Source organism: Molothrus ater, chromosome 3, assembly GCF_012460135.2.
Source record: "Molothrus ater isolate BHLD 08-10-18 breed brown headed cowbird chromosome 3, BPBGC_Mater_1.1, whole genome shotgun sequence".
Taxonomy (NCBI): Eukaryota; Metazoa; Chordata; class Aves; order Passeriformes; family Icteridae; genus Molothrus; species Molothrus ater.
Window position 1 is genome coordinate 90,629,267 of NC_050480.2, and position 22,953 is coordinate 90,652,219.

The following is a 22,953-nucleotide window of genomic DNA, read 5'->3' on the forward strand; positions in this document are numbered from 1 at the left end:
TCGCAGACATCTTTTTATGAAAATCTTTTCTGAGGATTTTTTCTTCCTGAGAACCTGAGAGGCTCCATGAACAAAATGTAAACAATGGTTATCTGCTGCTGTGGAATGCAACAGGTGCATCTGGGATTGGTCTCGTGTGGATGTTTGGATTTAGTGACCAGTCACAGCAGAGCTGGCTCTCTCTCTCTGTCTGAGCCAGCTGCCTTTGTTATCATTCATTCCATTCTGTTCTGTTTTTAGCTTAGCTAGCCTTCTGAGATGACTTTTCCTTCTATTCTTTAGTATAGTTATAATGTAATATATGTATCATAAAATAATAAATCAAGCCTTCTGAAACATGGAGTCACCATTCTCATCTCTTCCCTCATCCAAGAACTCCTTGAACACCGTCACAGGCATGTCCAGAATCCACTCCTTTCATTTCAGTTAAGAACTTCCTGCAGAGCACACTTGAAATCCAGCAAAGGGTTTGAACCTGGTACCTCTGCATCTTATATGCTTGCCCTAAAACCATTCAGTCATTTGAAGAAAGCTGAAATACAATTTTAAGTACTCTCAAAAAAAAAAAACCTTAATTCCATCTCTAAAAAAATAAAGATTGAAACTATACGTATTCAAATCCTTACCAAATCTTTCACTGGAGAACAGCTGGGGTTGCAACACTAGCCCAGCTGAGGACAAAAAGAAGATGGAGCAAGCCCAGCTTAGCTGTACTTTTGGAGTTGGTCCTCTCAGCTCAAAGCCTGCTAGCACTTCAGTGGCCAATGAATAAAGAAATGACCTTTTATAAAGGCAAAAAGCATAGGAAGGTTCAGCCTGTTAGCAACACATGACACCAGCTTAACATACCACCACCATTTGCATGTAGTAACTTTATTGGCAGAAGAAAAATAGGTTTTTTCTTATTTCCTGTGATTTAGCTACTGAATCCTGGGAGTTCACATCAGCAACTAGCAGGAAGAAAAAAAAAGAAAAGAGTCAAATCACAGTTTGTGTTTAGAATTTGTGGGCAGCTGCTGAGGTGTCACTCTGAAGTATAATTACAGGCACCAATTTGTTTTACTCAGCAGCAGGTGGTGATAGCATTTTGTAAACACTGTAACCAAACAATTTCACTTGCAAGGTATTCCCTCTGGAAGCTTTGTAAATTGGGTTTAACCTGCACCAAAAAGCAGTTAGGGATCAGAAACTGAAGTTAGTCCCAAGCAGGTATTTATTGTGGTGCTCAGCTTCAGGCATCCTTATTGGGAGCAGCAGAATCTACAGGACATCCCCAGGGGCTGTTTATTCCTGTCTTCTTTGAGATTTACACTTTGCTTGGCCAATGAATTTTCACAGACCTCCCAATGCCAGGCTCAGCCTTCACTGTCCTTGTAAATTATTATCCTTCAGAAGCTGGTCATAAGTAGTTGTTTAAAAATGAAGAACAGTGCAAGAAACAAACAAAAAAAATCAAAAAGCAAAAATAATACTGGGCAGAAGTTTAAGACCACAGAAGGCATCAGAATAAAGCATTCAGTGTCTTACTTCTTGTCTAAACTGAGTTCTATCAGTACAGCCAGTCTTACATACAATAAGAAGCACAGGTCTGAAATGCTTTCTGTCAAAAGAGCAGGAGGCCAAGAAAGGCTTCAAACTGGACAATAATGGGGATGTTTACCTTAAAGGATTTTTCAGTCAAGGATCCAATGTTAAGATTGCATAACCAGTTTGCTTTATAAAATGATTGGTGGCTCTGAGATGAGGAGATCATCCTCACCTAATGATGAGTTCTGCTCAGTGTTCACAAAGTTAGGAATGTTAAATTTTGTAAGACAATGTAGGTCTTCCTCAAACATTCCACTGCTCTTGGGAACCTCCTGGAAGTGGGTATTACTCTCCAGACTTGGACCTTTCTGGCTCTCTTTTTCTTTGTTCATATGGTCCACTTCATTAATGCAGAAATGGAAAAGAGACTGGGATTCTTCAGCCATTTGCTGAGAAAAGACCCTCTCAGACTCCAAAGGTCTTCCAAATTCTGCCACAAAGCTGTTCATGTGAAATCTTTTTTCAGAAAGTTCTGCATTGCTATAGAGGAAAAAGAAAAATGCAGTAAACACAAAAGTAGAACTATTTGAGTTCTTATCAATTATTTGAGTTCTTATTAGTTTGGTTTCAGGAACCATTATGATCAGAAGAAAAGGAAACCAAACAGTTTATCTACCACAGACTTTTAAAGCCAGCACTATTTATTATTTTCAGCTGAAGCAATTTTAAATCTTCATTTGTCATGACAATTTTCCATGGGAATAAGTTAATGCCAGCACTCTTAAATGGCACTTCTAGTAATCAATAGACTGTAACAATCACCTCACTGAAGGAGTTTATAGACACTCTTGGTTTCAAGTAGTAACAATTGTTTTAAATGGCTCATAAGAACAGTTTGAGAAAAGTCCTTGATAGACAAAATGTTTCTGAGGCACAGGCAGCTCTGCTCTCACTGAGGGCATTGAGTGCTTGCTTGTCCAGACATCAAACCATCTTTTCCACTGACTTCAATCAATGACATCAGATTTCCAAATTAGGAGGGCTGGAACTAAAGACTGCTTTAGACACTGGCAGTCTTAATCCCAGCAGCCAGGAAGGATAGTTTAACATGTTTTTTGGCAGTTTTCTTTATAAATCTTAGCTCAGACCAGCACCAATCTGCATGGACTCTTGCAGAAGCCATTTGCAGCTGGGGGTGAGAAGAGCTCAAGCTAGACAGCAGTTCTACAGATTCATTCTTTGTCAGGCTGAATTTATATGCTATCATCACAAAATGCAAGTTATTTGCATTTAGAAGGCAGTAGAGGTATTCAGAGAATGAGCAATGAAACATGTTCTCAGAATTATGAATTTTTTTAAGAACTAATATGTTGTACTGTTTACATCTGGAGATGTAGCAAATGATGCTGGAGTCAGATAATTGGACACCTAAAGGTCCACCCAGCACTGAAGAGTTTTTCAGTGAAATTTCATTTCCTCAAGCCTGCAGCAGGAGATAAGTTCCTCAGATGACACCTTCAGAAATCCACCCACTGAAATTTTCACAGGATACCTACCATTAGTCTTTCAGGGACAGTAAAGATCCCTGCTTCTCAAAAGCTAATTTACTTCCATTACACGATGGGGGAATTCTGTCCTCACAAAATCACTTCCACTAGCCTAGAAATCAGAGCAGTTCTCTAGTTTGTCAAAACTGTATCGGCTCACTCAGCATTTCAAAGTGAACCACGTAGAAGAATAATGTTCAATTGATGTAATACTGACCAGTAACCAAATAATAATCTACTGTATACATAGCAGGGGGCAAACAGCCTGAAATAATTCTGAACTGACAACTGACATTTATGTATTTAGAATGCAGTAAAAAGCACCACTCTGAGTTTAAGTTTCATATATAATTTGGCAAATTGCCTGTGTTGTGGCACAGGCAGTAGAAGTGGAAAATAAGCACAGAAAGAAGGACAAGCACTGTAAGCCCAGGAAGAAGTGACTGCAGAAGAAAGTTTAAAATTAATCCACTGCAGGAGTAGAATTATTTCATAGGTGTGGAAAGTGCTTTGTAATCCAGTGAAGTGTGAAGGAGCAAAGGCTGACCATGCAAAGGGGCACACAAGACAGGCAATGACAACCTAATCTTAATGGAGGATGCAAGTGAATTTTACAATGCCCCAGAATATTAAGGATCTATGATGAAGCTTAAACCTGGGCTCATGAGCAGGGAACACATGATCTAATATATAGTGATATTTTTGGATTTCAAAATTCACAAACACCATCTTTGAATTTCAGAGTGGAATTTTATTACATTTTTTTAAAACTAGACTAGAAACTATTGCAGATTGTAATGAGCAAGACTATGCTAGTTTCTCAGCAGCTATCTTTTCAGCCCACTCAAGAAAAGCAGCCTCAAAAACCCCAGGTTTACTTAAACAAGATAACTGATTTCTTAAAAAAAAATGTTATCTAACATTTACTGCTTTGAGATTACACCAGCCATTATTTTGTACAAATAGGTTGCATGATCTCTTGCATTTGTTGCACAAATGTGCTCTTAAGGATGTGTTCAAATGCAGAAACAAATATGGCATGCTTTCCTCTCCTAGTGATGAATAAGAGCATTTTTTGGAAATTCAGATATTGCCAAATTTTTTTTTTCAGTTGCACAAGCTAATGTTCCACACATACTCATACATGCAAGGAAACAAAAGATAAATGCAACAGACATAATTTCCCTAACTGATTGCATTTCTTCCAGTCCCCATCCATACCCTGTCCATTCTGGTTTGAGAATGTACCTAATTCTGAACATCTTGTGTAATTTTGAAAAGTACATCCTGTCATGGCCATTTATATGTAGCCAAGAAAAGCATACTACTAGGAAAAAAAAAAAAACTCAGAGTATTCCACTTTGGATGCATCCATCTGAGCCCAGATACACTTAATCTCTCACATTAATGGTACTTTAAAGAGCAGCCAAATAGTCTTCCTGAAGTCAGAGACCTGGGAATCCTGTTAACATCTATTTTCTATTTTCTAGGAGGGCTCAAGGCAGACCACTAATGAAACACCAAGCCATGAACAATCCAGTCAGGCATGGAAATAGAAGATGCAGGCAAACTAAAACAAGTGGTTTTACAGGTAGCTGTTCTCCAGTTTTTATATACATGTATCAAAAATAAGAGAACCCAACTGTATTCACTGCCCTTCGCATATTCCCAGAGGATGCATGTTCAGTACCATGAGAATTTCATTACCAAATGTCAAGAAAACTGCTCAAATTTGTTAAAGGTGCCAGCTCAGCATGCATGACAAGTGGGCAACTCAGGCACACAGCTCCCAAAGCTGCAAAGAGATCTATAACAAATATAAAAAGGAATAATTGGTCTCACTCCAGCAACTGAAGAAACATTATAATTAGGTGTAGAACAGAAGGGACTTCTGGAAGTCTCAAGAAAGGCAAGTCTGAATTCGGATTACATTATCTGGATGTAGAAGATGACCAAAGATGACATTTCACAAACTCTCAAGGACACTGTTCTGAGAAAATTGATGAAAAAAGCAGAAAAAAGTGGAGATATCAAGCAGGCCTCTGCTACGTGAAAGTAAATTTTTACAAGTGTAAAAATTTTTGGCAAATATCCATATTAAATTCTCTCTATATATGTATTTTTAACTTCATCACTTTTTCCCCTCTCAGATTGTCCACATGGGATCCAGAGTCATGCTCAGCTAATAAATAAGATCTTTGTGAAAAGGAGGCAGCACACCAACAATTACAGGGATTTTGAATCTGTTTGGGAGCAATGTCTAGCTACTTCATAACAATCTGTAGGGGAAGGAAAAATACCAGCACATCAGCTCTGGTAAGCTGGATTCTTCTGATTCTATTTTCTTCTCACAGGAGCAAAACTTCAGGAGCACAGCAGAGGCACAGGATGTACGTCAGCCATCTCTAACATGGCCCTGTCTCTGGGGATGTGCTGTTACACAGAGTTCCAGAGCCAGTTTACATGTGATTAAATAGCAAAGGGGCTCCAGGAGGCAGAGACAGGCTGCTTTAGGAAATGATAAGCACCAGCAATTGCCTTTTACAATCATCTTCTCATCATTGCTACCTGCCTGCAAGCAATCTCACACTCCAGAGAGGCTTTTTATTTCCATTTCATGGCACACAAGCCTGAGAGGAGATGTGGGTTCAAACTTTCTCGGAGGAAGGGACACTGACAGCCTGCATCCTCTGCAAATGCAGATAAACCACTGAGGAAAGGCAAGGTCTGCACAGACTTATCAGCCAAAAAGAATAAAAAACTGAGGACTTTCAAGGGACCACCCTGGGTTTAAAGAAACATTGAGCTGGTCTCTACTTCAGCATCTATTGCAATTTCTCAGCAGAAGCACTCGGTCTCAGGGGTTAAGGGAAGATTTTGCAAACACTACCCAAATCTATCTTTGGACTTGAACAAACAAACATTTGGAAACCAACCAAATTCAACATCAGCACTGCATTTTATCTGTATCACTCTGTTGATATTCACAGTATCACTTGAGCCTACTTAGAACCATCCCACTAAAGGCACCTGTTTGGCAGCCTACCCAAAACATCCTTTTAGGATGAAAACACTAAAATTTCTTGAAATGAAGACAGGCTGCACTGTTTCATAAGAACAGACTATAACAAGATGGTACAGTGTCAGCACTGCCACTGCTTGTCTGGGGGCTGCAAGAGCCAGGTGTGCCACTAAGCAGGCAGGATTTGTTACTCCCATTTTCAGACTCACTCTTGATGTGGTGCTCCTGTCTTCGTCAGCAGGGTCAGGACAAAAAACATGAAGATGACAAAAACTGCAAGACCAACCCAAAATCCAATCACAATGGAATCTGGTGAAAGAAAAAGAAAAAAAGGAAACAAGATGATCAATATTTTACTTGCACTTGCAAAAATCTGCCTTCTACAGACAGCATGAGTGCAAACCCAAAACAATTTGCAGCTCATTTCTGGGTGACAAAGGGATAATCAAATTTATCTTTATCTATTTTTAAACAGAAAGCTGCCATTGAAAATCTCATTTCAGTACTAAATTTTACTGATATCTAGACAAACCAGACAGTAGATAACAGAGGGAAGACAATTCTCTTGGTAAGTAAAATAATAGGAGCTCCCTGTGTGATGCCAGGCCTATTTCCAAGCACTGCTTTGGAACTTCAGTGCTAGAACTAGGAAGAGAGGATTATTTGATTTTCCTCAAAATCCTCTGTCTCTGTAGAGCTGAACTCCTGCTATTTTAAGTTATTTCTGCCCCAGACCATTAAGTTTCTGGATTTAGATAGATTTCTTTGACAAAATATGTTTAGGAAGACCTTTTAGTGGCAAAACAGAGGGTTCTGCAAGAAACAGAACAACAGATAAAACTATTTGCTACTTCAATAAATATCAATAACCAACAGGTACCAGATGTTTTTGAAAAAATTTCAATTTGGGTGTCCAACTTAAGTACAGAAAACTGAAACACAGTGTCAAAGGAGCACAACAGATTTAGACAAAAAAGTCAAACCAGCAGTTAATCAATAGCAAAACCAGTGCAATAGCCAAATATAGCAGCCATTGGGAAGAGCATGGCCTTTTGCCTGTGTGCTTAAACTCCATCTACTCCTCTCATTTATAGCAAATGGACCGTAGGCAATTTGCCAGCACTACCAAAAACAAATCTATGTCCACTTACAACTTCAAGGTGGGTCCACAGCTGCTCCAAGCTGTTCAGAGTTTCCAGGAATTTGATTTAGAGAGGTTCAAGTGGAACAAAGATATTTCCAGACACAATCAACTGATTAGCATGGACCAAAGTTACAGAGCACCAACACTCAATATTACCTGGCCCAGGACCCATCAGCACTGTTTTTTTTCACCTGTCATTTCAGTTAGTTATTCTTTACTTATCCAAGTATTCAAAACTTCCACTGTAGACATTCAAGAACAGTAACATACAAGTGTTCAGGAGGGAAGGCTTGGTCAGGAATCCTTTCTACCCTTACCTCTCATGACACCACCACTACCAAGCCTCAGAGATCCTCACTGGCTGTAATGTCTCACCCAGCGCAGCAGGCACAGCACAAAACTGTTGAATTTCCTACAGGACTAATTAAAGACACTGAAAAAACAAGGAATCAGCTATCCTACCTGGTGCTTGGCCCCAGCTGTTAATCATGCTCCCACTGTGAAATATCTTCCATGCTAAGAGGCAGATGTGGAAACTGGAAACCAACTCAAACCATTCTCTCTTTTTTCTGCAAAGTCAGAATGCCTGCTGCAACTTGAGATTTTTCTCCCTGAGAAAATTCTTTATCACAATGAAGTCTCTCCTTAATCCCTTTCTTAGGTAGCTAAGGAGGCTAAGTTTCAAGCCTCCCACTGCAATATTTATTCCACCTCTCCTATGCCATATCTTCCCCTCTCAATACCTTGTGTAAAATAACTGGAATGTGGTTTGAGTATAGATCTCTGTGATGGAGGGGGAGGAGATTTTAATACCCCTTTCTGCTTAAAGCATTCTGCCATGAGCTTTTTTCTGTAATTCCATATATTATGTGCACTAAATTACTTTCAGAATCATTCTGTAAGCACAGCCTGTATTCACTGGTTAAAGATGTACCTTACCTTCCTAATACAAAATAGCTGATCCTACTGGACTTGGTAGTACCTGAAGATTTAATCTAAAAATAAGTACTGCCTTTAAAAAAAAATACCATTTAAGCATTTATAGCTACAAGTACCTTCCAGTTAGTCAGACATGCTTGGATGGTATGCAGCTGCATCAATAACCAGAATGTAAAATGCAATCAAGATGATTAAAAAAGTATGCACATAGATTATATCAATCAAGCTGAAAAACTTAACTAAAAGGAAAAAAGAAAAAAAAAAAAAAAGAAAATCAAGGCTCCAGTAAACTACTGCTCCCCACAAAAATCACACCTGCTATTGTGTGCTGAATAACAAGACTGTTTTTTGGTTGGTTTGGTGCCCCTGCTCCCAACATAATTCTTAAGTTTACTGAGCCTAATGCTACACCTTCCTTGCTTTATTGTGCCTCCTGACACACCTCCAACCCTCTGCTGTATAAATCACATTGTTTGAATTCATTTAAAATTCAAGCAGGTATCCTGAGTTCTCTTCAATAGTTGACTTAGGTCTCACTCACCTCAGTGGAAATTATTCAAACCTACTAAATTCTAAACACTTACTCAAGATTAACAGGACATAACCCAACTTTTGTTCAACAAATATGGTATGAAGGACATTTATGCTACCCAAAGTTACAAGTAGATATTCATAGGATACTTTTACATTATCAAGTTGCAGTTTTGACTTTCCTTTTCTTCATAATACAGATTCATAACATCTTGGCAGCAGTTCCAATCCTCTGATCATTGCTACCTATTTTTCCTCTCACTAGCATAACTAACATTCTGAGGCTTCCTCATTTTCAAAGGCACAAAACGTGATTCTGTTCTTATCTCTGCCAGTCACAAGTATCTCCTGGCTATCTTTGTCTATTTACTTTCTAAAGCTTCAATGTATAAGATATCTAGTCCCTACTTTTCCAGATTTTTTTTATTTCTAGTTCCTGCCTTTGTTCTCATCTTATCACAGGGGTTCCATACTGTTGTCTCCTTATCACAAAAGTTTCATACCTTCTTGGTGTTTCTCATGGGCAGCTCCTCAGAGCACTGGCTCTATTCTTCACAAAGCAGCCAGCTAACTCTAATTCCCTTCTCACCCAGCCACCCCACTCTTTTACAGTGCTCTTCTTCTCATTGGTTACAGCTGTGGCCTGTTAAAGTCAGGCCTGTTCCTAATCTTTGATAATTGGTCCAGCTGCAACTCCTTAGGGGTAAGATTACTTTCTACACTATCTTTATTTTCTTATATTCTATCCCACTACATGCCTTCACTTCTTTTCCAACAGAACAACAGAACATACTTTTTGCCTTTTTTTTTCCTTTTGCAGTCATATATTTGAAACATCACTGTGGCATCTTTTTTTTTCTTTTTTTTTTTGCGCGTGTGTGTAGAAGATTATTTTGTCAATCCTTTTTCTCATGAGTCACTTTGAATACATTTTTCTCTGCTTTCAGAAAACAGGTTTCTGAATTTCTTTATATTTAAATCAAATCACATATACTGGAGTCCATTCCCTGTTGAGCTTTCCAACATAAGTTACAAGCATTCATTGACACCTTTTCTTTGTAAGTATTCAAGGTCTCCCTCTCATACAAGCCTTGTTTAATCTCCTGTCCTTCTCCCCAGTTTAGGATTTCAGAGAGGTTCATGTCTGATCACATTGCCTCCACATTCCACAACAATCTCAGCTCAGCTGGCAGTAGCTGGAACAAGAACACACCATGTCAAGAAGTATCATCCCATACACAGCACAGACTATTCCTTTAGTAGATTAAGCTCTGCCCTCTGGAGAATGCATGCAACAACAGTGAAGTAAACAGAGCCAACTCCGATCTATCAGTTAAAGCAAACAAAGAAACAAACAAAAACTAAAGAAAATCCACCCTAACTAGAAGGGACTGCCTAGATCACCGATTCAAGTACTACTAATGACATCTTTCATCAAGCTCCACCTGAAAAGCAGTTGTTACTTCTGTCCCATTCTCTAAGACCTGTTCAGGACCTTCTGCTCTATGAACAGTAGACAGGGAAGCTCAGCTGCCATGCTCAGCATGGCAATAACTTTGGTGGCAATTCAAGACCTGACTTGCAGCTGTGCCTTCTGCAATCCAGAGGCAGATGTCATTTATACCTTTTTGTCCCATCATGCTGTTTGAGACACTGAGCTGAAAAGAAGATGTGTACATAACATTTCAGCTGATCTTTGCAACCAGTAACCTTTGCAATCAGGTTTAACCTCTGATTACGTGGAAGAATGGAAAATAAATTAAAAACATAATGAAAGCTAGCCCACATTTTTCAATTACCTATCACTTGTAAAAATAGACAGTAATCAGCAGACTTTTTTGAGGGGAAAATAAAAATAGATTCTACTCTCTTGTTTTTTCAGAAGTGTTAGTCATTTCAACAAGTTTCTTGTGTCCCTTGCAGAGCCTCTCCAAGACCCTGTGACTGTGTAGAGGGAAGGGAGATCAGCCTTTCTGGGCTGCTGTTTGCCAGTGCAGGCACTACTTTTTCCCAATCTGAATGCTCATTGGGACAAATGAGACAAAGTACGAAATCCATCCTGGACCAGTGCTCCAGCACTGGATGGGAACCCTTCCCCCCCAGAACTTTGAAGTCTGGGAATCAAATCCTTTCAGGGTGTATCTACCTCAGAAAGAAAGAAACAGGATGGGTTTTTTTTCTCTTCTGCAAAGTGCTTACAAGACCCATCAGGTAATTGAGTCGGTTTCTGTTACTTTTTTCTCCCCTCTTTTATTGTTTGTCCCTCACAATCATCTCCTCTAAAAGGGAAGATCATCAAATCCATTGTCTACTTTTTAGAAAAATGTTGGTCCAGCTGTACTAGCTTGTCCTAGTTCAACCTTCTCCAAGTTCCAATCCACAGTTTTCATCTTTCTGGTACCTATCCTCAATTTTTTGCTTCTACTGTAAAACAACTCCAGTATTAACAGAAGTGAATTTAGCACACTCCTCCTATGAAGAAAGTACCAATGGCAAGTTTGTTCATAAGGCAAAAATTCTTCTCTTATTTTCAAGCTTTTAAAAACCAAAAATTTATTTTCTTTTAGGAAAACCAAACACAGGTAATGCAGGTAAGGGTCCCCACCACTGCCTTTTTACCATTAACAGAAACAAATACAAACAAATAGAACCAAAACAAAGCAACACTGATCTTAACAAGTAGTCACCAGAAACAGCAGTGTATCTGTATTTGTTGTTGTTAACTTTTCCTGGCAGTGAGATATTCCTCAGTATTGACAAATTCCTACCACAGCCAATAAATCCATGGTTCTCTCATGCACAAGTCAACAAAAGGATACAGAATAATAAACAATAATGATGATCTAATAAATAGAGGGATACTGCTAATTGCAGAGAATCCTAGGAATTAGGAGAGAAATGGTTTTGTACAATATTCAGTCACAAGTGAAGAACAGGAACACAGGAAGCTGAGCTGCATGAAGTGTGTCTCCACTGAACTTACACTTATGAGCCTTCAGGCCTTCAAATGACACTGGTCCATACTCATAGTACTCATAGTCCCAGGTGTAATCAGAGTTAGACAAGGCTTGCTGGGAGGTCCTGTTAGAGATCAGCCTCAGGGCAGACATCTTGCACCTCAGCAAATACAGACCTGTGGATATGAAAGGTGTTAATGGAGACTACAACACCTAGCACAGCTTTTGGGGTTTTGTTCTTTCTCATCTATTGGGTCACTTCCCCACCCCTGCTCCCAAGAGCAGCCACTGCCTCTTCAGACAAGGCTATCCCATCCCCTCCCATTCCTTCCCCTAATTGCAGACACAGACTCTGGGGCCCAGTGAAAGGCAACCAAGATGTTTAGGGAGCTGAAGCACAAAGGGTTTGTTCAGCCTGGAGAAGAGACAGCTGCAGGGAGACCTCAGTGCTGTTTTCACTTAGAGGGTGCAGAGATGCTGCTGCCAGGCTCTTCTCAGAGGTGCACAGTAAGAGGACAAGAAGGAATGGACAAAAATTGGGCAATGAGAAATTCCTATTAGATAAAAGGAAAAGCTTACCTGATCTAGTCAAACATGCTTGGAGTAGGAGGTTGGACCAGATGACCACCAGGGGTCCCTTCCAACCTAAATTTCTCTATGCTGATAAAGGGGCTCAATATGCCACTACAGAAGGAAAAGAAAACAGGAGTGATTTCCCTCACAGCTTAGCAAAAAGCTGCAAAGCAATACTGAGCATCATGAAATTATCTTGATAGATATTTCTGTCATTACCACCATTCTGTACTGGAGCCTTGCATTTTGCAGAGTAATTTTTTTCAGAATATGAGACAGTTTTATGCGCACCAAAAGAAAGCACATCTCTGCACAAAACATGTGCTGCAGTAGCTGGAGTCAGGAAACCCAAATTGAAACATATTTCAAAATACTTTTTGTGAGAGCAAGCTGAGCTTTGGGTAATTCTGGATTCAATTAAAACCCAGCAGGATTGACTAACGCTTCATGTGCTAGGAGAGCCATCGTAAAGAACAAAAAATCAGGCACAAAATAAGAAACACTTTCACTCAGGTACTATGAACAGCATTTCAAATTTGTAAAATAGTTCTTTCTGCAGCTGTTTTACCATGACCAAACGCTGGCAGTAATGCCTCAAAGCAATTTTAAATAAGTAGCATGCCTGAAAAATTACATTTCACACTTAAATACAATGTTCAGAACTTTAAACACATGCCAAAAAACTTGACTGACAAGTTATAAATCTTTTAAAACAATAAATGGATCTATTTTTCAACCCAAACCAATTGAGTTTTCAGAATGAGCAACCTGACAGCAGGAAAGGTGAATGGGTGGGCTGGGGAGAGAAGTGACCAACCCCATTCTTGGATCAGGATAAGAAGCTTCACCACATTATCCTCACCCTCCCCTTAGCTATTTAGAAAGCCTCCAGCATTAATAAATAGCCTGAAGCACAGAGGAGAAGGAGAAAAAACATGGATATCATTGACAGTGCAGTACATGGCTGAGGACGTTTTCCATCTTGTACTTCCAACCCTTTCAAAATGGACAGAGAGGAAGAGGTAAGTCTAACTAAAAGTGCCTGTGTTGCCAGTAAAGTTCCTCCTTGGCTTTCCCATTTCTTCAAACTAAAGAGAGAATGCCTGATTAAGGTTTAGACAGAAGCTTTCTTATTTTAATCAACTAAAGCAACTGCTGCCTCTAGGAGAAGGAAGTGGCACAGAGAAGACCCTAGGATCCCTGTCCTGGTTTGCCCCATCTCAGCTCTGTCAATTGTTTATTACAAGACTCTGTGTTTTGTTTTCAGGGTTCCCACCATCTTTTTCCCCCTTCTCCTCAATGTTTTGTTGATGACATGTCTCTTGAAAACATTGATTAGTCCTGTTTAAAGGCTGGTTTTCTTTTTTATAACTTTCCAATGAAGCATTTCATTTCAATATTCCTCACATGGCATCAATAATGGCCATTGTCTCCTCCCTCCTTTTAGTATTGCAAAAGGAGCTGAAATCCACTTGTAGAAAACTTCAGAATAGAGTATGGGAACAATCTGAATAATGTTGTTTCTTCCACTTTAAGTGTTTCTTCCCACCTCAAAGCAGATGGGATTCACTGGGCCACAGGCAGAGCTCTCTCCCCCTCTAGTCTCTAGTGTCCATTTATGATTTATGGGGAGGATAGCCACTTCCAGGACACAAAGAATCTGTGTCCTAATAGGTTAGGATTAGAAGCTCCAGCCTTTCACCACTGACTGCATGCATGTGGAGACTTGCTTTCACTGTAGACAAGCCACTGTCAGAGGGAGAGGTGCTAACAAAAACCTGAGTCACCAGCTCTCTGGCTAATCTGTGCTTTGAAGGACATATAAATATGCTTCTAAATCAACCAGTAGAGCTAAGCATAAGCAGTGCTCCAAACCAACTTTCAGCCCACTTGTAAGCTTTGTCTGTCTGAATACCTCCAAACACTCAGCCTCAACCATGCAAAAAGCTTTTATTCTACTTAAAAAGCCAGTCTAGCATGGTGGTACAAGGACCAGCACAGGGGAAGAGGTTGCTATTTAGACCTTGTATCTCCTGGGAAGAGCAAGGCAGGCTGAGCTGGCAGAGTCAGCCAGCAGCCTGTCAGGTGCATCTGCCTGGCTGCAGCAGGTCATGCAGGGATTCAGGTAAGAGGTAAGAGCTTCTAAGAAGGAATTCCTCCAGGAGATGCTCTCAAACACTCTTCTGTCAGATACAGAGAGCCATGATTCATCCCACAGCTCTGGAGCTTCACAATGACCTCCTCTAACTGACTTGGCTGAGGGTTTTTCTGGAAGGTACAGGAGTCTTCTGAGGCAAACATGAAAGCCCCTCTATTGATTTTGATGTGTATGGATGCAGCCAGGCTTTCCTCATTCCAGCTCTCTTCTTTCAGGAGCAAGTCAGGAACAAAAAGCTTCACTTTGATTATTTGAGAAACCCCAAGGCAGGACTTGTGTTCAGTGCTGCCAAGCAGAAATTTAGGCAGGTCTGCATCCTAAAAAGGGCAAGTGCTCAGGGCTTTCTTCTGAAGCATTGGGTTGCTCTCTGCAGATAAAAGTAACCGGATGTTCCCCATGGAGACCCAACTGCAACTCTTGGAGTTGAATTATGCCTTCATGAGAAGTTGTTTATAATGTGTATGAAAGTCTGTAAGGTCTCAGCTGGCCTGACAGCTGCCAGTGGCACCTGGGCAAGCAAGTCTGTCTGTCTGTGTTTGCGTAAATCCCACGCCCTTGAACAGCAGCAGCAGGATATCAAACTCCGTGCAGCTGGACTATTTTCTCCAATCTGAATGTCACTGATACATTGCATGAGGCTCTCAGCCATTTACCTTTCAAAATGAAAGCAAAACTGAACACACACCACATTTGCAACACAACTTCATGGCTTCCACCACTGAGACCACAAAGGCATATCTGGTTTTGTGTATGTCTGAAACTGTCCCTGTAACCAGCAGCAACTCCCTCCGAAGCTGACCTGCATGCACAGAAAGAAAACCATGTGGATTGTTAATGTACTCTTTGCTTCTGGAGCAAGAGAAACTACCAGTATGGTAGACACACAGAGCTTGGTGAATTTTCAGTCACAAACTACATCTATTTTCCACATACTTCTGCTCTGCTTAGTGCCACAGATTCTAAGAACTCAGTGGTTTTCAAAAGAACAAATGAACAAACCATTGCCCGCTTGCAGACTCTGAAGATCCCAAGGCCCAGACAGGGGAAAAATGAAGGAACATTTCAAACTGTGGGAAGTCCCAGGCTGAGAAAGCTTAGCACTACACTCTGGTGCATCAGCTAGGCAGTACAATTAACCCAAAAGTTGTAGGCTATGAGAAATTAACAACTCAGGCTGTTCCCATATCTTTGTTCTCATACCAGCACCAGTATCATGCATGAGGGAAAAGGGAGTCAGCCACCCCCACATTCCTTTTTACTCCATCCCAAAGACTAGGAGGTGAAGGCACAGAAAAAAAAAACAAAGGAGAAAACCAACCACAAACTTATTTACACTGCTGCACTGCCTCAGCTGAAAAGCAATCCAGACCCCATCTTTCTACAACCCTACCACGTGGCTTTGAACAAGCTGTGCCTCTCCCAAGCACAGACAGGAAAGTCTGCAGGAAATACTCACCTAAGGGTCCTTGCTTCTTGCTAATTCTCAATACCCTAGGTGGGCAGGGTTTGAGTTCAAATTTGTGATCTTTTCAAGGGAATACGCAATTCCACCTGCAATAAAAGAGAAGAAAGCAACCGATAAAAATGAGTTAAATTTAGGGGGAAAAAAAAGAAGAAAGATATCTGAAAACTGACTTTACAATTAAAAATCAATCATGAATGCCAACTCTGATACATAGGTCTTTTCTTGGAGAAAAAAGAAAGAACAATGTTAACCATGGTTATGTTTGTTACTGATGTTCACAAACAGCAATGTCTGAACTGTTGCACTGAAGTAACAAGAATAATGTTGGATTCAGCACAAAAGGAGTTTATAACAGTGGAAAGGAAAAAAACTGGTTTAGTCACTGCTTAAACTGTGAACTAAGGATGAGGGGTTACAGTTACAGACATCTTTGCCTCACACCACCATATTACACATCATATAAAATGCATTTTATTATCCTATAACTGTGCAATGTAAACTCCAACAACAAACTTCTCTTATGCACTCCACACCATTATATACAATTTGCTTGCTAACTGTATAGTTGCTGTTTGTACCTACTTAAAAAGTGATGACATTATGACTTCAAAGAGAAATTTAATAAAGGTTAAAGAGATTTGCCAACTATTTTCCTATAGACAGTAACAATATAAGCAAATTATAATAATAAGTCCAACTCAGTAGGTGTCACCTGGAAGTTAAGGCAGAAACTAATATGAAATGATACCATACTATGAGTTCACTGACAACTGTGTGGTTCTAAAAATGAATAGAGCAAATACTACACAAGCCCACTCATTAGCCTTGTCTGAGAAGGCAGATGAATTATACCTAACATGGTATCACAGAACAACTGCATTCCTCTTTCTCTTAAAATTTTCAGGCCTGCACTGACAGTAAAGGGACATGGAACTGCTAGTAGGGAGCTGCTGGGACTTGTTCCCAAAACACACACTGAAGCTCAGCTTAACTCCAGTACCAAAAGCTTTAGATACTGCAGCCAGTCTTAAGAGACAGCATTTTCTAAAAGTCTTAAAGATTAGCCATAATTCCATTCATTTCCTGCATCTAGGGCAGGATTACACCAACAGTACTGAGCCTATTTTCCTCTCCCCATGAAAAGACAACCTCCTCTTAGATATGCAGGTATGGCAGCCTCAAACCCAAGTTCCCTCAAGACCAGAAGAAGCCGTATCAGTAAGCATTAAAGTACAGACCCCTTTTCAGTCCTATAATGTTATAAATGCTGACATCAATAGTATATATACATATATTCAACACTTCCCAAGAGAAAGGCTGCCTTTCCCTTAGCTATTTATAATAATGCCTATTTTAACCTTTCTCACTGCCATTTTTTAACCTCTCAGGCTGATTTGTTGAAAACCCTGAAGTGAAAGAGCCCTGGCATATCTACTAATGAGGTAAGATTAAACTGTAAAGCAAGTTTTAATAAATGTTTATTTTTATTAGCTTTATTCTCACAGAAAGCTCTGTGCTGAGATGGGGTTGTTCTGAATTCCTTTCTAGTCTGAAGTCTGTCAATCCAATACCTTATTCTGAGCAGAGAGAAAGGAAAGCTCTCTCCATCTGCTCTTACTGATCAGCACACTGCAGGTCAATTGGAATGGCTCCATCAGAATATGACCTACCTGTAAGAGCTGCTTTTAAAATACCTCCTATTTCTGGTACCATGTAAGAACCTATTAAAAAAAAAAAAAACCAACAAAAACAAAAAGTCTCACAGTCTCTACAGAAGGGACAGAACAAACACTGCTATTTTTTAATAACTAAAAGATGGTATTCCATTTGAAAGCAAAAAAAAAAAAAACTCACTGAGAAATTATTTCAATGCAGAGGGTTACCAAACTAGGCTGACTCAAATTGCCTAGTCTGCAAGCCATGAAGAAACCCTGGAAGCACAGTGCTCTGTGTAGCCAGAAAACCCAACGAGCCCAAGAACAGAGGCACCCAGGTGTGCTTCAACAACCCCACCTACACCAACCATTAGTGACAGGGGCAGACTGAAGGCAGGAACTACCCTTGTGTGATTCCTGGGAAACTCAGCAGCGATTAACAGCTAAAACTACCTGGGCTCCCTCGGTGTCAGAGACCCAGAGATGCCTGGGGATGCCCCCAGGGCTGCTGCTGCTGCAGCACAGGCAGCCCAACCAACCTGCAGTGTGCCAGGCTTGGGTTCAATGCTGCTGCACAGCCCAGACAATGGATGAGGGCCATCAGGCCTCATTTCATAGCTCTGTTTTGGCTTTGCATCAGTGAAAAAGTCACCACAGAGGAGGACAAGCAGAGTGGAAGCCAATGACAGTTTCCTCTCTCCCATTACAAAATAATTCCCTAATCTTCACACAGCATTCATCTGGTCTGAAGCACAGGACACAATACGCTTCCCACAGCACTTCTTCACTTCTCAAAGTCTTCCCTGCAAATATAGTTCTGTTCCCAGCCTCTGCTGAAGCCAGAGCAAGATAAACCAGGTGGCAGGGATGAAAAAAGCCCAAACAACACAGGTATGATAGACCATTTATCAGAGCTACTCCCACACTCGGGTACGTCACAGCTGGGGTTTGACACTGCTGTGGTGGAAAAACCTTCAGCTTGTTCTTTCATCCACACAGGGCCTGGAAGCCATAATCTCTCAGATGCAAAATAACACATGAGCTTTGTAATTTGAATCATATATTATATTTCATCAAGAAGTAATAAAACAAAATTATAGAGATTTTCTTTAAAATGTCCACACCTACATGACAAATATTTTCTTAACTTTGGTAGTTATCCTACAACATAATGCAGAAATATTTTCTTAATTGGTTCAGTGACAATTTTAAGCACTCGCTGAAATGGAGCTGTTCATCCAAAGTCAAACAGGTCTGGGATTGTTTCAAACAAGAATTGGGGGATTTTTTCCCCCTGTCTTTAAGTCTTCTCTCCAGCACTGCTGAAGAAGCAAACAATTTATTGTGGTGCCTCAAATACAAATTTCTCCTCAGGTAAATTAGACAGCAGTACACAACTCACAGGCACACAGCCTGAATTTTCCCATTCTTATCCCTGCCATGTCTCTGTGTTATAAATAAGTAACTAGATGCCAAGAAAACATCACCGAACCAATACAACCACAACCCACTGCAGTGAGTACACAGAATAAAGCCTTCATTTTTTTGTAATAAGATTTGTGGTATAATTTTGCCAGTAAGTGCTGCTGTTATAGGTACAAAGACTTTAAATTTGATTTAAACTCTTGAACAAGCTGCAAGTGTATCATCTGTGTTTCACTCAAAAAAAACCTTTTCCATGACAAAGTGTACATGGGAGACCAGGGAAAGAGTAGGTAGTAAATTATTTTGTCCAGCTATTAATATTCTGGGGTTTTTTTTCCTTAAAAAAAATCTTGCAAAAGCTTGATTTATTTTATATATACTTGGTTGTGATTGAGACTCCCAGAATGTCTCATTATTTTGACAAGAATGGAGCCAGGCTGTCCTTAGTCAATGGAGACCTGCCATTCCCCTGGCATTCTTCCAGGCATTTACTCCTGTGGACAAAATTATCTTGACTCTCTGATTAAGAACCTGAATAGAAAGCCACAAATGGACAAGAAGAACAACCAGGATTGGGGACTATTACCTTATTATCTCTGAGTAGAAACCAAAATATCTGTTTGTTTCCACAGCGGTTACGTAAATCTGCGCCCCTGTGTGCACAGCCTCTGGCAAAGTTCTGATGAGAGGAACAGACCAAAACAGGGAGACACTCCAAGACAGAGCAGTGGGCTGGGAAACACACCTGGAAACAGAAGTGCCTCAGTGCTCCCTCCAAAAGTCCAACCAGCCCTGCTGGGGCAGTGTGAGGCAGCATTGCCACTGCTGTCCCATCTCTCTACGAGCTACGCCTGTCACAGAAGTGCCAAACTTGTGGTGTGTCTACACTTCCAGTCACTGTCCAGCTTTATGAGCCAAACAAGGTTGTACGGCAGGATGAAAAGGGAACAGGGACTGCTCAGAGAGAGTTTTGCGAGCTTGTCACTGAGGTGATTGTTCCCAGCAAAGAAAGAATGGCAGACAGGTCAAGAGAGAGCCCTGAACTTAAACACCAGTCACTGTCAACAGAGGCTGAGGCCAGAGGAAGAAAGCACTGAGATGACAACTGTTAAAAACAGATTGTTAAAGGAAAAGGAAGAGAGGGAGGGGGCAGGGGGAAAGTATGAGAACCAACAGACTAGGGAAGAGCGCACAGAGAAAGGGAAGAAGGCAAGACAGAGCAGGAGAAATAATCTAAGGCTGTATTGAGGAGAAATGTTCATCCCTTCAGTCTGAAAGCACAAAGGAAGAGAGATGTTACCTGGAGGGGGAAAAAAAAGGCAAAAAAACCCACAATAAACACACGACAAACTTATCTTGGAGGTTTATTTCCCCAACCATATTTTTTCAAACGTTTTCGGTTCAATTGTTTAATTCATTCAAATGCTCAGCAGTCTGTGGGCTTTTCAGCTGTTCTGCTTTTCAGTACAGAAGGAATCACTCCGTTAGAAATTCAGAAAGGAGACACAAGCTTTTCTACAGCTGACGTTCTCCACATCACCCAAATGAACAATGCCACCTCCTGCATCTTATTATTATTATTATTATTATTTAAAATGAAAGAAAAATTTGGCAGAGCGCTTCAGACCTTAAGGCTTGCAGGAGCCGCCTGGTGCCGGCTCGGAACAGCCTCGGGCACCTGTTACCCGCGGGCTGAACTCCAGGCGCTCGGGGCTTCCTGCGCCGCCCAGCCCGGCCGGGAGCAGCCACCCCCGGGAAGGGACGGGCAGGGACACGGCGGGGCAGGGACACGGCGGGGCAGGGACACACGGCGGGGCAGGGACACACGGCGGGGCAGGGACACACGGCGGGGCAGGGACACGGCGGGGCAGGGACACGGCGGGGCAGGGCCGTGCCTGTCTCTGGCCGCTCGCTCACCCCCCGCCCGCAGCGCCGACCCCTCACCGCGCTTACCCCGTCGGGCACGTCCGCCCGGCCAGATCCCAGAGCGCCGCTTCGTCCCGGCCGAAAGGCGCAGCCCTCCCGGAACGCCCTGGCCCCGGCGAGCCCAGCCGAGCCAGAGCTGCGGGCGGGATGGAGCGGGCGGGATGGAGCGGGCAGGATGGAGCGGGCGGGCGGGATGGAGCAGTCAGGCTGGAGCGGGCGGGCAGGATGGAGCGGGCGGGATGGAGCAGGCAGGACGGAGCGGGCGGGCAGCGGGCAGGATGGAGCGGGCGGTTTGGAGAGGGCAGGATGGAGCAGGCAGGCTGGAGCGGGCGGGATGGAGCAGGCAGGCTGGAGCGGGCGGGATGCCGCCGTGGGCTCGCTCCTGGCCGAGCCAATGAATCAGCAGCGGGCGCGCTGCCCCGGCCCGCGCGGGCGGCATGGATCGGCCGCGTGACGCTCCCGCTCCAATGGGCAGCGCGGGGGGGAGCGGGAGGGAGGGAGCGGCCCCGGGCGGCCGCAGGTGCGGGCACGGAGCGGGGCCGGCGGCGGAGCCGAGGCGGCCGCGGCCGTCGAGGGGCGGGAGCGGCGAGCTCCAGGCGGAGCAGCGGCTGGGAGCGACACCTGCGTGTCGCTGGCCGGGCCGGAGCTCTCACATCCGAGAAGAAACATCGATTTTGGAGGAGTCGGGATGGCGTCCCCTTCCCCCGTTCCCACCTGGGGGCTGAGCGGCCAGCGCGCTTGCACATGGGGAATCTGTGAGCGGGAGCTGGTGAGGAGCAGTGAGGGTTGTTTAAGGTGCTGTCTCAGCCGCCAGGAGGTGGAGGGCAGTGCCATAAATCTTCAGGGATCTGATTCAGGTCTCTGGAACCATAGCACAGGATGGATCCGGTTGGAAGTGAGTCACGCGGTCCAGTCTCTCTGTTAAAGCTCGGTCATCCCAGAGCACGTTGCACAAGATTGCATCCAGATGGTTCTTGAATATCTCCAGTGAGGGAGACTCCACCACTTCTCTGGGCAATCTGTTCCAGTGCATGGTCACCAGCACAGTAAAGTTCCTCCTCATGTTCAAGAGGAACTTCCTCTGCATCAGTTTCTGCCAGTTGAAGAGCCTGGCTCCATCCTCCTGACATCCCCCTGTAGATGCTTATACACACTGATGAGGTAAACCAATCATCTGAATTTCCAAACCTATGAATTGTTGCTTCTTCAAACAAAGAGACCTTTTGGAATATACTGTCTGTAGCTTGCTCTGACAGACTTGCTGAGGGTTGGTAGGACATCTGGAGATCATCTAGGCCTGCTAAGTCATCTTATAAGTCATAGAGTGTTTTGCTCAGGACATGAGTTGGGTCCTCAGTAGCTCCAAAGATGGAGACTCCACAATCTGTCTGAGAAACCCTGATCACCCTCACTGGAAAAAAAAAAAATCTCATGTTTAATGGAAGTGTCTATAATTCCAATTCATGACCATTTTTTCTTGTCCTGTCACTGGACACCACTGAGAACAATCCCATTCCATCTGCTTTGCTCCCACCATAGGTCTTCATCCACATCAGTAAGAGCTCCCTGAGCCTTCTCTAAGCTAAGGGATCACAGATCCCTTAGTCAATGCTCACACACCCAGGCTCTTCATCATCTTCATGGCTTTTAATCATCTTCATGGAAACCAAGTGTTGTAAGGAATCACACATCACTTCATTTTTCAGTCCAGTGCTAGGAAACAAGTCTGCAACATCACCAATCCAACAAAGCAGCCAGCCCCCTGCAATACCCACCCTTTAATGGTATGGTGGATCTTTGCCAGTGCTCTGAAACTTGTTAGCACTGTCTTCATCTGTTCTTTATAGGCAGGACCTGGGTCTTGCACAGTACTGTCCCTCTCCAGCAGGGATCATAAAAGCTACCAATACTGTCATCTTCATCTCAAAAACACAGAACTGATGCTTATGCTAATGATTGTAGTCAGAAATGTGAATAAGCACAATGGCAAGTCAGGAACTTCCCATCTCCTGCTATTTGCACTGCTGTTGAAAACACAGAATGACTCAGGCTTTTGCTCATTTTTCTGAACCCTAAAAAATAAT

General features: G+C 42.3%; 2 protein-coding genes across 3 annotated transcripts in view; one reads left to right on the forward strand and one right to left on the reverse strand.

Moving 5' to 3' along the window:
- The window catches only part of CEP162 (centrosomal protein 162), a 68,424-nt gene extending 48,136 nt beyond the window's left edge, over positions 1-20,288 (forward strand). The window contains exons 27-30 of one of the 2 annotated variants that reach the window (XR_008508258.1): positions 4,565-4,665; positions 5,225-5,390; positions 17,252-17,305; positions 19,576-20,288. Coding sequence is in view for 1 of the 2 variants with exons in the window: in XM_054514152.1 (XP_054370127.1) it covers positions 4,565-4,630 (66 nt within the window). In the remaining variant the exon portion in view is untranslated. Of the gene's footprint in view, positions 1-4,564; positions 4,666-5,224; positions 5,461-17,251; positions 17,306-19,575 lie in introns of those variants that run through there. The other variant, XM_054514152.1, reaches the window with a different exon arrangement.
- MRAP2 (melanocortin 2 receptor accessory protein 2) lies at positions 841-21,205 on the reverse strand. Its single transcript, XM_036380746.2, has 6 exons — positions 20,897-21,205; positions 15,855-15,949; positions 12,247-15,197; positions 11,694-11,843; positions 6,306-6,405; positions 841-2,067 (listed from the first exon to the last, which is right to left on the reverse strand). The coding sequence occupies exons 4-6, from the start codon at positions 11,818-11,820 to the stop codon at positions 1,716-1,718; spliced, it is 579 nt and encodes a 192-aa protein (XP_036236639.1). The 5' UTR covers positions 11,821-11,843; positions 12,247-15,197; positions 15,855-15,949; positions 20,897-21,205; the 3' UTR covers positions 841-1,715.
- Between the last annotated feature and the right edge of the window lie 1,748 nt (positions 21,206-22,953).

Bases quoted from the DNA above. Each gene is read 5' to 3' on its own strand.
- MRAP2 (XM_036380746.2), bottom strand. From the start codon at position 11,820: ATGTCTGCCCTGAGGCTGATCTCTAACAGGACCTCCCAGCAAGCCTTG. The intron at 6,406-11,693 runs GTAAGTTCAGTG...TTCTTTCACCAG, and splicing joins AGGCCTGAAGGCTCATAAGT to ATTCCATTGTGATTGGATTT. The intron at 2,068-6,305 runs GTGAGTCTGAAA...TTTCCTCTATAG, and splicing joins ACAGGAGCACCACATCAAGA to CAATGCAGAACTTTCTGAAA.